The 13,529-nt window shown below is 37.7% G+C and overlaps 1 protein-coding gene across 1 annotated transcript in view; it reads right to left on the bottom strand.

The window, feature by feature from the left end:
- The window catches only part of SORCS2 (sortilin related VPS10 domain containing receptor 2), a 579,315-nt gene that overhangs the window by 16,942 nt on the left and 548,844 nt on the right, over nucleotides 1–13,529 (bottom strand). The window contains 2 exon segments of the mRNA XM_037385456.1: nucleotides 5,431–5,533; nucleotides 7,019–7,118. Of these exon segments, the coding sequence (XP_037241353.1) occupies nucleotides 5,431–5,533; nucleotides 7,019–7,118 (203 nt within the window).

Genomic DNA, 13,529 nt, shown 5'->3' with positions numbered 1-13,529 from the left:
TCAGTTCATACCCAAAACTGTTTGCACTTTAAAATGTTCAGCAGTAAGGAACAGCAGGAGGGGGATGAGATATTGATTCCCACTCATTTAAGTTTATTTGGCTTTCAGTTCTTTCCTTGTGGAGACAATATTCATTGGCCTTTATGCAACTTCATTCGTTTTCCAGAGGCTTGATTAAGATTCTGTTTAGTATAAAAAATAGGAACATATTCACATGGAAAAGGACACGGAATAATGTAGCATTCTCTTGGAACTTAAATAAAACTAACAACAATAATAATCCATTAAATAAAATAACTTTATTGTGGTGTTGGCTTTATTACATTTGGATTAATGTTCACATGACTGACTTCTTTGTGCTTTAAGGCATTCCTGATTTACTTGCCTCTTTCATTTCAGAAATCTTTCCTACATACTATTACTTTGATTTCTGAGGAAGTTTTTATGAAATATTATGGATCATTAAATTAGTGCCTGTTTTTTTATAACTAAATGGCATGGATTGGGACTATACTTGCTCTCATGGAGCATAAAAGTAGTATAAGCAAGGTGGGGAAAAAAGATAGCTTTTCTTCAGAGACTGAAAATGAGATAGTAAGTCAATGAGGCAGAAAGAAAACACAGTTCTGCTCCAGACTGTGGCAATGACCCAGGAGGGGGTTCATTTCAAGTGGCACTTGATATTAGTGGGCAAAAAAGGAATACACAAAATGATATAAATTTGGCTGAAGTAGATTAATGGCAATTTGTGAAAACAATATACGCAGCTCTAAGTGCACTCATAGTAGTTTGCATCTAAATTAAAAGATTAAGATTTTCATACTTTTAGATAATTGAGTTTGGTACTATTAACCAGGTAAAATACCAAAGCAGAAAAGCCAACTACTTGCTCTGGTTTGGCAGCTGTAATATCCTGTTCTTGTACAGAAGTAAAAAATAAGAGGATGATGTCAGATCTACTAGTAACATGACGATTACATGGCAGCTTTGATGTAGCTAAAATACAATTTTCCTTTCCTCCACTTTGCTTAGTGCAGACAGTGCTGTTTGCCTTCTCTACACTGTTGCCCAGGACCCCATACAATAGAAAGGATGAAGAAATCTTTTCTGGATGGCAACTTGAAACCCACAAAACTTGAAACCCACAAAAAAGACAAACATCATTTCAAAGGAAATGGAAGAAGTCTGTTTTTACTGAACAAAATTTAGTAAAGATGATATGTTATAGAAAAAATATACACAGGTCCCATATCTGCATTAAAAAATAGACCTGATTTCTCAAAAATATTTTCCCACTGCTTTATATTGTGCTGGTCAAAAGAAGCAGCTGTAGTCCATTTTACCTGGATGCTTAAACAACTGAAGCATGCTAGTGAGTATTGCAACATGCTGTTTGCTTGAGGCATCAGATTGGTGATTTCCTTACCCAGAAAGTAAGAGCAAAGAAAAGGCAAATTATTCTCGGCTTGCCCACCATCCATGTTCATTGTCTGCATTGCCTCTTGTGCCACAGCCACAGTCAGATTTAACAGCTGGGGTATCATCTCTCTCTCCTTGCTGCCATGCTGAAAATTTCCCCCTCAAATGATCTAAACCAATCTTTGTCCGTTTGTGGATTACGACTAGAATTATTTTTTAAAACCATCAGCATTTATAATTTTAAATTTGCTATTTTCTTTACTGGGTAAAAATAGACCTAATCTGAACTGCTTACCTACTCTGATCACAAAGTATCAAAACCCTGCTAGTCTCAAGACTTTTTTTTTTTTTTTTCCTAAAGCCACTAACCACTCCCAGGATTGCCAAGAGTGCTCCATGAGCTCCAGGGATTCCAGCATCAGCTTTTTCCGTATATGTTCCCGGTGAGAAGTGGCTGGATGCACAAACAGGCCATTAGATAAGGTGGGGAGGTGGGGCAGGGGAACACAAAGTGAAAAATACTTGCAATTTTACTGCATATAAGAACAGAGGGCAGCAGTTTTCCTAGCCAGCGTTTAAATATTTGGGATTAGGGCATATCATAACTGATGTAACCTATAGTCACCTAACCATTAGCTAGCAGCCATGACAGCTCTGATTATCTAGCAGACCCTACAATTCTAGTTTTGATTAGCATAATGGGAAATTAAACAATTTTAATCTTTTCTTTTTAATGGGCATTCCTTCAGGAGTGATGAGACAGCACTGGTTTTTACTATGTGTATAACTAATCAGCCAAAATCCCACTACCTCTATATGAATCTGCCTCTGTTTTCCCCCTACCCCCCTGCTTAATTAGATAAAATACACTCTTGCTTTATGCATGAGGCATCTGACACAGAATCTTAGGAAGGATTGTTATTTTTAGATTACTGCTCTTCCCCAAACTCATTTTGTGAGATTTACTTCTTGCAAGGGACACCAATTTTTAGTGCTGGGTATTGCAGTTTTCAAAAAAAGAGAAATTAAACAGGAGCAGCAAGTTTCATCATAGCTGTCCTGATTGCCCTGAAAGACTCATAAAAAAGAGGTATTAGATTAGTCCCTGGTGTCTGGTCAACACCATCTTTCATCTCGCAATTCTGCCTGACAAAAATTAGTGTAAATTAAGGCCCAAGCTCTTACAATATGAACTTCAGAAATAATTCAGGCAGGGAGGGCAGGGACCATGCTTGGGGACAAGAGGCCTTGGTGCTCAGAACTTGGGCAGTTTGAGCAGGTTTCTCCATTTTCTATCAAAGCTGTACTATGGTCTACAGGGAAATCCACTATTTTCTCTATACTCTTCATCCCGGGTCCTGAATAGTGCCTTGGCTTGTTGCAAGTGGATGAAATGCTCTCACATATGAATCCTCCCTGCCAATCCAGTCACTGTGTTATCTGCAAGCTAGTTTTTCCATCTTGCATCTTATGAGGTAACAAACTTACCCTTAAGTAAAGAACTTTGGGCCAGCAAAAAGAGAGAGAGAGAGAATAGTCCAAGGCACGTTCATGCAATCTTTTGCATGGCAACCGCAAGTCACATAGACCCAATTAGTGTAGTGATAAAACTAAGATTAATAAACATTTCTCTGCCCTGGGGGAAAAAAGGAGTTTTAACCCTTTTCCAAAGGGAGTATCTGACTGTCAATTTACATAAATGAAAGGAAAGCACCATCAAATGTCTTCCACCTCCTCCTTAATTTTGTGAATCATACATAAAAATTATGGACAGTATTGACATTTCAACTCTTTATACATGTCTCTAATTTGTATGTGGAAATAATTTATATTTCCATGTGTTGTGTGAGTTACCGTAGGGTCCAGTAAGTGTTATTCTGCTGAAATTATAGCCTAAAAATGAACAATTTTTGTTGCCTACAGCATTCTTCCAGCAAATTAATTTTTAATATACAGGTATATAATGTTGACAAGCTGCCTTTGTTCATTACAACTTGCAACCTTTATATCTATAAAGGACACTCAGTTTCATAGCCTCAGTCCCTGTGGACCAGTTTGTAAACTTACATGCTCACTGTACTGACATTAAAGGGACTATACTTGCAAGTAAATACTCCATGGGGATCCAGCAATTCACCAGCTGTCTTTGAAAGACTTTTTTTAAGGTATTAAAGATTTGGGTGCGAGAGGAGTTCACAGGGAGCACATAGGGAAAAAGTGATTTTTAAAATGTAGTACCAATGAGTTGCTCAATATTCTTTGAAGACCAAATTGCAAATGAAGGACACAATGGAAAAAAAAATCATCTTGGAAAAGCTTAGCAGGAATATTTAAAAATAATTCTGTCAAGTATCTCAGAAACAGATAAGAAAGGTAATAAAATTGAACACTACTGCATGGTCATTCATCAATGCCAACAGCAGTTTTCAGGCTACAGAGAAACATTTGAATATATCTCACAATTCTCCTCAATCTCACCTAAATTAAACCCCCACAATATTTAAATGCAAATGGTTTTCACAAATTATATATGGAAGTGTAAGAGACATTAAAACTCGCAATTTGCAAATTGTACTACAGTTTCCTCCTTAATAAAAGCCCTATTTATAAAGCAATGGTTCAATGGGCATTTTAGAAAGAACTCAAGGAAAATAATTTTTTTATTCCTTTCTTGAATATTTTATACTTCTTTTGCCATGCGGTAATTGTGTCTGTTATTTAATTGCTCTCATTTAAGAGCTAATAAAAGATATAAATCATACAGCTTTGGAAAGATACCACAAGCAAGTTTTATGATCCCACACTACAAACAGCAAATCCTCCATGTATTGCTACTGAAATAATATAATTACAACACATCAACCATTTTTATGCTTTTCCTTGCTGCAGGCATCTAAAATAGCAAAATGGATTTTTATTCAGTTGTAGACAGGCTGATACAGAATTCTGTGCTTTGTCCTTTAGAGAAATCAGCCACTATGAGCTCTAAGAAACATACGTGCTGCATTGAGAAAATAAAGAGATTCTTGGAAAACGGGGGTTCTTAATTGATGTAAAAACACTTTATCTAAAAAACCTCTTACTTAAATTCTACCTACCCTTATTGCAATCAGACTCAGTGCCACACCCATTTCTATAAACAAGTTAATTTCAAATAAAAATCAGTCTTTAAAAAATGCAACAAATCAATAGGAATCCTCACTGAGCAAATATATCAGGATTTGATGATGATGAAGGCTTGTTTCCAGTGTGCTCAAATCAAATAGCTTCTAAATGCCCCAGAGAAACAAAAAACCAAGAGTATAGCCAATATTAACACAGACCTGTGAACAAGAACAAAATTCTTTATATTGCACAGCACCCTAGTAGCTCTGATTATAATCAATTGCAGACTAAAGATATATTGGACTGTCAAAGGCTGGCATATCATCCCTTGTCAATTTTGAGAATATGTCTCACATAAAGGCCACTTCCAGAATTAGTTCTTCCCTCAACACACTCTACTGTCAAATTAATGCTAATCTATTTCCGTCAGTCATTCTACATGGCAATGCCCCAGCAATTAAAACCTAATGTGTGCAAAGAGAAACTCCAGAGCACTACATGTTTTGATAAAACTATTTTTTTAAGCAAATCAGCATTGCAGATGCACTCCTTATCCCAATAGCTTTAGTTTATTCATAACTGCTAGGAGTAATGAGGTAGGAATTAATCAGGAATAATATTTTCGCTCAGCTCTGTTTCTTGATGATATTATTTAGACAAGCTGAACAAACTCTTCATAGTTCCCATATTGCTGCTATTTACCTTGGAACACAACGAGTGAAAGCAAACATCAGTGTAGTACCTTGATGTCTGAAAAGTTCAGAAAAAACCCACGATTTTCAAATGGTGGACTTTTTGCAATTCTTCAAGAAATCTCCTTTTCAAATAACAAACTCTGGTTTGTTTTTCTGATCTGGATAAATCTAATTCTTAAAATGTGCATGTTGTTGATTAAGGTTTACTTGCCTTTTGAACTTGTAGAGGATGAAAGCCCCAACCGCGACTAGAGAGATAACAAAGAGAAACACTATAGCCCAGTAGCCACTGCCTCCTCCAATCCTCTGAGAGTCTGAAATATGAAATAAAAGTACATCTTAGCATGTTCTCTTTCAGATCAGTCTATTCTTTTCTGTTTCTCAGGACAAAAACTTTTGTTGTTATTTGTGTAATCTTTTCACTCCATCTGTAGCCTCTTCAAAAACGCAACAACACAAAATTAATTGGTGACTTGTGACTGAAGGACAGAGGACCAATTAAAAAAACCCCAAACCCAAACCCCAAACCCCTGAATATTTAATTATTTGCATACTCAGTGGGGTTTTTTTGTGGGAATCTAAATTTATCACAGGAAATTATCACATACCCTAAGTACATGCATTGAAAACCAGATCTGTATTAATTTAACAGATGGAGAAACTGAGGCTGTGAACAATAAATGAATTCATCAAGATCGTACATTGGTAAAGGCTGAAATGAACATGGGCTTCTTTCAATCCCAGCTTTTTGTGCTTGCTAACCAATGCTAGCCCTTTAAAGCAGATGGGGTACCACAGTGAGACTGTAGCACAATTCTCTATTAGCAACTAGATAAAAGACCTTTGTCTTCAACAGAAAGCTGAGAGATATATCACAGCAGTATTTGCATAAATTGATTGTGGTCAGCTAAGCTGTTCTCCCACAACAGACTGAAATAAGAAACAAGGCTATATTATGGGAGATGATACACAAACAAAAATTATGGAACATTCTAATACAAGGTTCAAGTCAAAGTTGAACTTTCTGGTTCAAACTTCATTTTAATGTATCTCTGTTCAAAATACACACATGTATGCACACATGCTCTCTTCAGCCAGGTTCCAGCTACAGTGCATGCAGGAAATGCATGAAAAAAAAAAAAAAAAAAAAAAAGGCGTTTCCATTTGTTTTAAACAAAGAAAAAACATAATTTATCTCAGGACAGGATTAGCAATATGGAGACCCTACAACAAGCTTCCCGTTAGTTGATTTGAAGATCAGAGATACAAGATTATCGCCTAGACCCATGGAGTTATATCAGCAGAGTTAATGGCCGATATGATGGTAAGAAGCTCTGCTTTCTCAGCAGCTAGTGCAACCAAAGTGCCTTTAGTTCACCAGACATGGTTTTTTTTTGAGGCTTGGTTGGTTCTTCCTGCAAGGCACTATTTTGTACAATAGAGGTGTTTACTTAATGTCATGGTTACACAGGAAAACAAAAGAAGCTTGTGTTACAGAATATAAGGTGTGACAAAATGGAAATGCATAAGAAATAGTTATTTGGTGGTGAGTCTTAACAAGTACCAAATGAAAATATATACATGTCTACATGTGTGCGTGTATGTATATAGATATTTACATAGTTGCATGTACATACACAATATGTTTATGGGTGTATCTATATGTAACAAGTACCAAGTAAGTATATATGTATGTGTGTATATGAACACATATATACTGATACAAAATTTTTCTCCTTATCAGAACTCAAACAGGCACCCAAGGGGTGGTCTTTTGGGACCTTTGTTTATATATTTACCTGAATCGGAGTCAGCTAAAGTCACTAAGACCCAGTATCCTCCTCTCAGAAAGAAACTGATGTTGTGTGCATTCAAGGCCTGCTTTATAGCCGCTATTCTCTGAAAATACAACAGAGAGAATGTCAGGCGTCTCGCACTCCGTTCCACTTTGACAGACTCAGTGCTCTAAAAAGGAAAACCTCTGGTTCAGTAAATGGTGAGAAACTCAGAAAGCATTTCTCAATGATGAGCTGAAATCTTAAAGAAATTCCTTATTTAAAAATCGTGCAAAACTCTACAAGCCATAAAAGCTAAAAATGTCAAAACTTTATAGCCAAATCTTTCTTTTTGCTTACCAGGGCCTTTATGTTTACCCAGTTTGTGACAGACAGCATGTCATTTACACACACTGCTGGGTTTACCTGGGTCATAACTCACACAACGCATAATCCATATTAAAAACTCTACATTCTTCTAACCTATCAGAAGAAAACCTGCAATGTCACTTTAGATTTCTTGCTATGAAAAGTAACCGCTATTTGATAATGAACTGCATGTCATAATTTACCTTACCTCCTTACCTATTATGGGATGGATTCCATTTATACCTACTTTTTAACAATACTCTGTAGAAACATATACATCCATCCATGTGGAAAAAATCAGGATTCCTCCTATTTTTCTTCAGTGGATAGAGCATAGTAAAATATGGTCTCACATTTTTATGGAGCAGAACCATTAAATATACCATCATATCCTAACCCCAGATAACAAATTGTCTGAATTTTTGCCCTTCTACTTGCTTGTGTCTTCAATGTGGGTAATTTTCTGAAAGATCAAAGCTAGTTTTATACTCTGTGCCTTATGATTTAGGATACAACTTCCCACAGGATGCCAAATTAGAAATATGCTTTATACCCATGAAAACTTCACAAGTAACTCCTTTTATGATATTATTAATTACAAAGCTCATCTTTGACAAGCCTTTGCAGTTTAATAAATAGAAATCCTTGTAGTCTGTGTCATGTTACGGACAGAGACAATACAAAAGTTCAAATTCAAATATCCTCACTCACGTTGAGGAATATCTAACTTCTGTAGCTATTCCACTGACTCTATTACATTTTTTTGTGGGGGAATGACTCAACATAAGGGTGGTGTGAGCACAGTCTCAGTTATTTTACAACACAATTACTCCAGATAACTTCTAAGTATATATCTTCTTGCCCAAAATCTGAAAAGAGATCGGATATGACAACTGTATTGATTAGCAGCCTCTGAAATGATGCTGGCACCACTAAATACTTGTGTCAGACCAGGTTCATTCACATACTCATGGTATACAATGCAAAAGGGATCACTAATTTAGGCTAATCTGACTTTCAGCCAGTAAATGCAATTACTGAGCCCCATAACTTTGGATAGGTCATATTTTCCTGGCAGGAGTTTGAAGAACCCAACATTTGCTCTAGTTTTTGCTTAAGTGACTAACACTTGTTAGTTATTTATTTCCCCACCCTGGGTTCCCACCACAGCCTATATGAACTACACTTCATTTTTTAATCTAATGTGAATACAGCCAAAGGTTCTGTCTTATTTATTTCACTGTTAGACTGATGGCTGGTTTAGTACTCATGGGGGTTATTTTCTGCCTCAAGGTATTTATTGAGCATAGTGAAGCCACCTCTCCAACTGTTTTAAAAGAAACTAATCCAGTGTTTGGATGTCCTCTATAGACTCTGTAAGTTAAGGTTCTTATACCAGTATTTGAATTTTCTGTCTCCTTTCTCTACGTCCTTTCCAATGATAATATTTGAACATGTGAACACAATGGCTCCTGCACTGTGGTATAAGAATATAAAAATAATGACACTATTCAAACTCTTACACACTTATTTATACATCCGGAGATCTGACTTGCCTGTTTTGCCAAAGCAATTCACTAGGAGTATTCATGTAGTAGTTTGTCTAGATAGAGTCCAATCTTCCTCAGAGCCACTACTTTCTGGGCTGTAGTTCAAATGCACTTTAATTGACTCTTTCAACTGAACCCATCCCACCTGACATAAAACATGTAATAGATGTGCATAAATTAAGCGACTGAGCTTTCCTCTAGAGACAATGATTAGAATTAAATACTTTTGAAATTGCTGTGTTCTTAAAAACAGGTTAAATCACAGTCAGGTTTTATTTCTACATGTATAAATTTCATAGATTCATAGAACGGTTTGGGTTGGAAGGGACATTAAAGATCACCTAGTTGCAAGCCCCTTGCCATGGGCAGGGACACCTTCCACTAGACCAGGTTTCTCCCAAGCCACATCCAGCCTGGCCTGGAACAGTTCCAGGGATGGGGCATCCACAGCTGCTCTGGGCAACCTGTGCCAGCGCCTCACCACCCTCACACTAAAGAATTTCTTCCTAATATCTAATATAATTCTATGCTCTTTCAGCTTAAAGCCATTACCCCTTGTCCTATCACTACATGCCCTTGCAAAAAGTCCCTCTCCAGCTTTCTTGTAGTCCCCCTTTAGGCACTGGAAGGCAGCTACAAAGTCTCCCCAGAGTCTTCTCTTCTCCAGACTGAACAACTCCAACTCTTTCAGCCTGTCTTCATAGGAGAGGTACTCCAGCTTTCTGATCATCTTTGTGGCCCTCCTCTGGACTCATTTCAACAGGTCCATGTCCATTTTATCCTAGGGGTCACAGAGCTGAATGTAGTACTCCTGGTGTGGTGTCACAAGAGCCAAGTAAAGGGGAATAATCACTTCCTTTGACCTGCTGGCCACACTTCTTTTAATGCAGCCCAGGATTCGGTTGGGCTACAAATGCACACTGTCAGACCATGTTGTGCTTTTCACCCACCAGCACTCCCAAGTCCTTCTCCTCAGGACTGCTCTCAATCCGTTCTCTGCCCAGGCTGTATTGATACTGGGGGTTGCCCTGACCCACATGCAGAACCTTCTACTTGGCCTTGTTGGACTTCATGAGGTTCACATAGGCCTGCCTCTCAAGCCTGTCAAGGTCCCTCTGGATGACATTCTTTCCGTCCAGTGTGTTGACCGCGCCACTCAGCTTGGTGTTGTTGGAAAACCTGTTGAGGGCACTCAATCCCATTGTCCACATCACTGACAAAGATGTTGAACAGCACTGGTGTGAGTATGGACCCCAGAGGAATCCCACTCATCACCTATCTCCACTTGTACATCAACCCATTGACCACAACTTTTTGAGTGCCGCTATCCAGCCAATTCCTTATCCATCAAATGATCCACTTGTCAAATCCATGTCTGTCCAGTTTAAAGACAAAGATGCTGTGTGGAACAGTGTCAAAAGCTTTGCACACGTCCAGGTAGATGACTTCAGTTGCTCTTCCCTTATCCATCAAAGCTGTAACCCCACCATAGAAGGCCACCAGATTTGTCAGGCACAATTTTCCCTTAGTGAAGCCATGTTGGCTGTTACCAGCTGGAGGATCTGCTCCACGATCTTGCCAGCACAGAGGTAAGACTGACTGGCCTACAATTTCCGAGGTCTTCCTTATTTCCTTTCTTAAAAATAGGGGTTATGTTTCCCCTTTTTCAGTCAGTGAGAACTTCACCAGACTGCCACAACTTCTCAAGTATGATGAATAGTGGCTTGGCTACTTCATCTGTCAGTTCCCTCAGGGCCTGTGGCTGCATCCCATCAGGTCCCATGGACTTGTGCACCTTCAGGTTCTTAGATGGTCTTGAACCTGATTTTCTCCTATAGTGAGCAATTCTTCATTCTCCCAGTCCCTGCCTTTGCCTTCTGCGACTTGGGCATTATGGCTGGAACATTTGTTGTTGAAGACTAAGGCAAAAAAGTCATTGAGTATCTCAGCCTTCTCCATGTCCCAGGTAACGAGGTCTCCCATTTCCTTTGGGAGAGAGCCCACATTTTCCCTAGTCTTCCTTTTATCACTGACATACATATAGAAGCTTTTATTGTGTCCTTGATGCCCCTGGCCAGATCTAATTCTATCAGGGCTTTGAAAAGAAAGGGGCTTTTGTCAGAATGGAATCAAATTTCAGAATTATCCAAAGGGCTCCTACCACTATGCTGCCAACTTACTTGCGATCTTTCTTATTGCTGGCTACTTTTTTCAGTAAGACTCCTATTCTAGATGACTAACTTAATAAATAGCATCACATCATAACACTCCATGTAAAATACCAACACAAACTCCATCAAGTAGGTGTTCTCTACCTGATCAAGAAATTATTGCCTTTAACAATCCTTCTGAAAACACATAATATCCCCAATGTAAAAGGTTTTCAGCCAAGGACAAATAGGTTCTCTTTAAAGGAAGATGTTTCATAGCTATGTTTGAATTAAGATTTCAGGGATATCTCTTACAAACATGCAGGAAACATTCTGTATTGCTGAGTCCTCACAGTGGTGTCACAACACTGACTTTAAGAACTGGCACTAGCAGCATGACAAAGCACATTCTTCCAGTGAAAAATGATGGAGACCTTCAGGATTCTCGTTTGGTAAGAGAAGATAAAATAATGAACCTTTAAACAAGTGATACTATGACTATTTTCCTATTGACTTAACTAACTACTGCTTCTAAGTTTATTTACATAGGGTATATTTTCAGAATATTTCTTGAGTCACATTGCATTCTGATACAACACGTATTTTATCAAAATTTTTGCCATTAAATTCTAAACCAACAAATTTATATGCACATGTCAATAGCTAAAGTAGTGTCCCTTAGCAATAATATAAAAATGGAAATTTAGGCAGCTGGCACTAGAAGACTGGCTCTACAGCACTGTACTCTCGAAAACCATCAGTGTTGAAATGTGATACTAAAGAACCTGATTTTTTATCATTGAAGAGCATAGGCTGCTGTAATTGCTGCTGTCTCCCTTGTTCCCGCTCCAACCAAATGTAGGTTGTACCTTATTTGGTATTTCCATACATATAATCCCCAACCACAACTGGTCTTACCTGGTCTACCCTAATAATGTCAGAAACGTACATCTATTATCCAGATTATACAATTACTTTCACCTTTCAGTGCTCCTCCAGTTTCCAAAAACATTTGCAAGGTCTTACTGGAGGACTACTTGGCACAGAAACTGTGACCTTCTAAACTACTGTAATTTCCCCATAGCCTCACTGAACACGAGGTTTTCCAAATAATTTGCAACATATGATTATTTTTCTTTATGCGTTGGAGTAACTCACAGGATAGTTGTGATATTTCATACACAAACATGAAAAAATCCTTGAGACAGCATTGATTGTAATTGATGATATTCTTTAAGCTTCCTTGAAGCACAGTGCTAATGTAAGAGTTGAGACTTAAAGGGAACTAATATGCATAACACTTTGTACTGAAATAAAATGTTTGCACAAACTAAGAATCTATCACCATCAGTTCCCTTAAATTATTAAAGACATCCATGCCATATAGGCTTAGAATGAAGAATTTCCTTTAGAAGCTGCACCTTACTTCAAGAAGTGGAAAGATGTAAATAATTTTGAAGTGGTAATACTCACCTGACTGAAAGTTTTAGTTAATGAATGGCACTCTACTAAAGAAACAACCTGCTAAAATTAACCAAATTAACCATTTCCTGCAACATTATCAGCATTTCAGACTCCCATGAATTCCCACTGTGATTACAGAGGAAGAACAGTAATGGTTTGGCTTTACCATAAAGCAGAAAATTTTTGGCATTTACACGGTACTCTGTGCATTTTAAAGACACCTGTTCAAGTACTTGGACAACTTCAACATACCCCTTTGGATCTTCCAAAGTGTACCCCATCAAGTCCAATACAATCTACTGCTTTTGTGTTACTATGAAGAGTATCTTATTACACAATTGTCCAGCCCTTTGTATACCGTGACCTTGTCTCAAAAAGTTGTAAAATGCCCTTCAAAATTAATGATACCTTACATTGTGTTTCTTTGTGACTGGCAGGGCTTGAACCACAAGATACAGTCCCAGAGTTGGGATCTGTTCCTTCCCTATCACAGCAAAAGGACAAATATCGTAAATTGTAAGTGCAAAACTGTCTTCTGATTTTCAGCTGGCATAAGATCTTTTATTATGGAAGAAATATGGTTTGGAAATAAGCAGGGAGAAACTAATGTCTGGTTTCTGTTCCTGTACAACTATATTTGTTTCTTGCCAATTGAAAAGGACATTTGCTCATAAAGTTAGAAACTACCTGCTTGATGCTCTTTACATTATAGGTCAGCTATGAAGGTTCTGTTTCTGTTTGACCTGAAATCTAATTTGCTTCTGAAGACAGTGCAAAGACAGTTTGTCCCTCTTTAGAAGTATCAATGTTCTAAAAAGACTCTTTGCTCTACTGGATCTTCACAGACTGATATGCCATCACTATTGTTCCTGTTTTAAAAGCAGATTGATAATAATTATTCTTGAGAAATACACTAACACCAGTAAGCACTAGATTATGCTGGTCTATACACTGTCAAACACAGCAGACGTAGCTGTTGTTAGTTTTTATGTGTATTTTGTC

This window comes from Falco rusticolus, chromosome 1, assembly GCF_015220075.1.
Source record: "Falco rusticolus isolate bFalRus1 chromosome 1, bFalRus1.pri, whole genome shotgun sequence".
NCBI lineage: Eukaryota > Metazoa > Chordata > Aves > Falconiformes > Falconidae > Falco > Falco rusticolus.
This window is presented reverse-complemented; position numbering and strand designations above follow the sequence as displayed.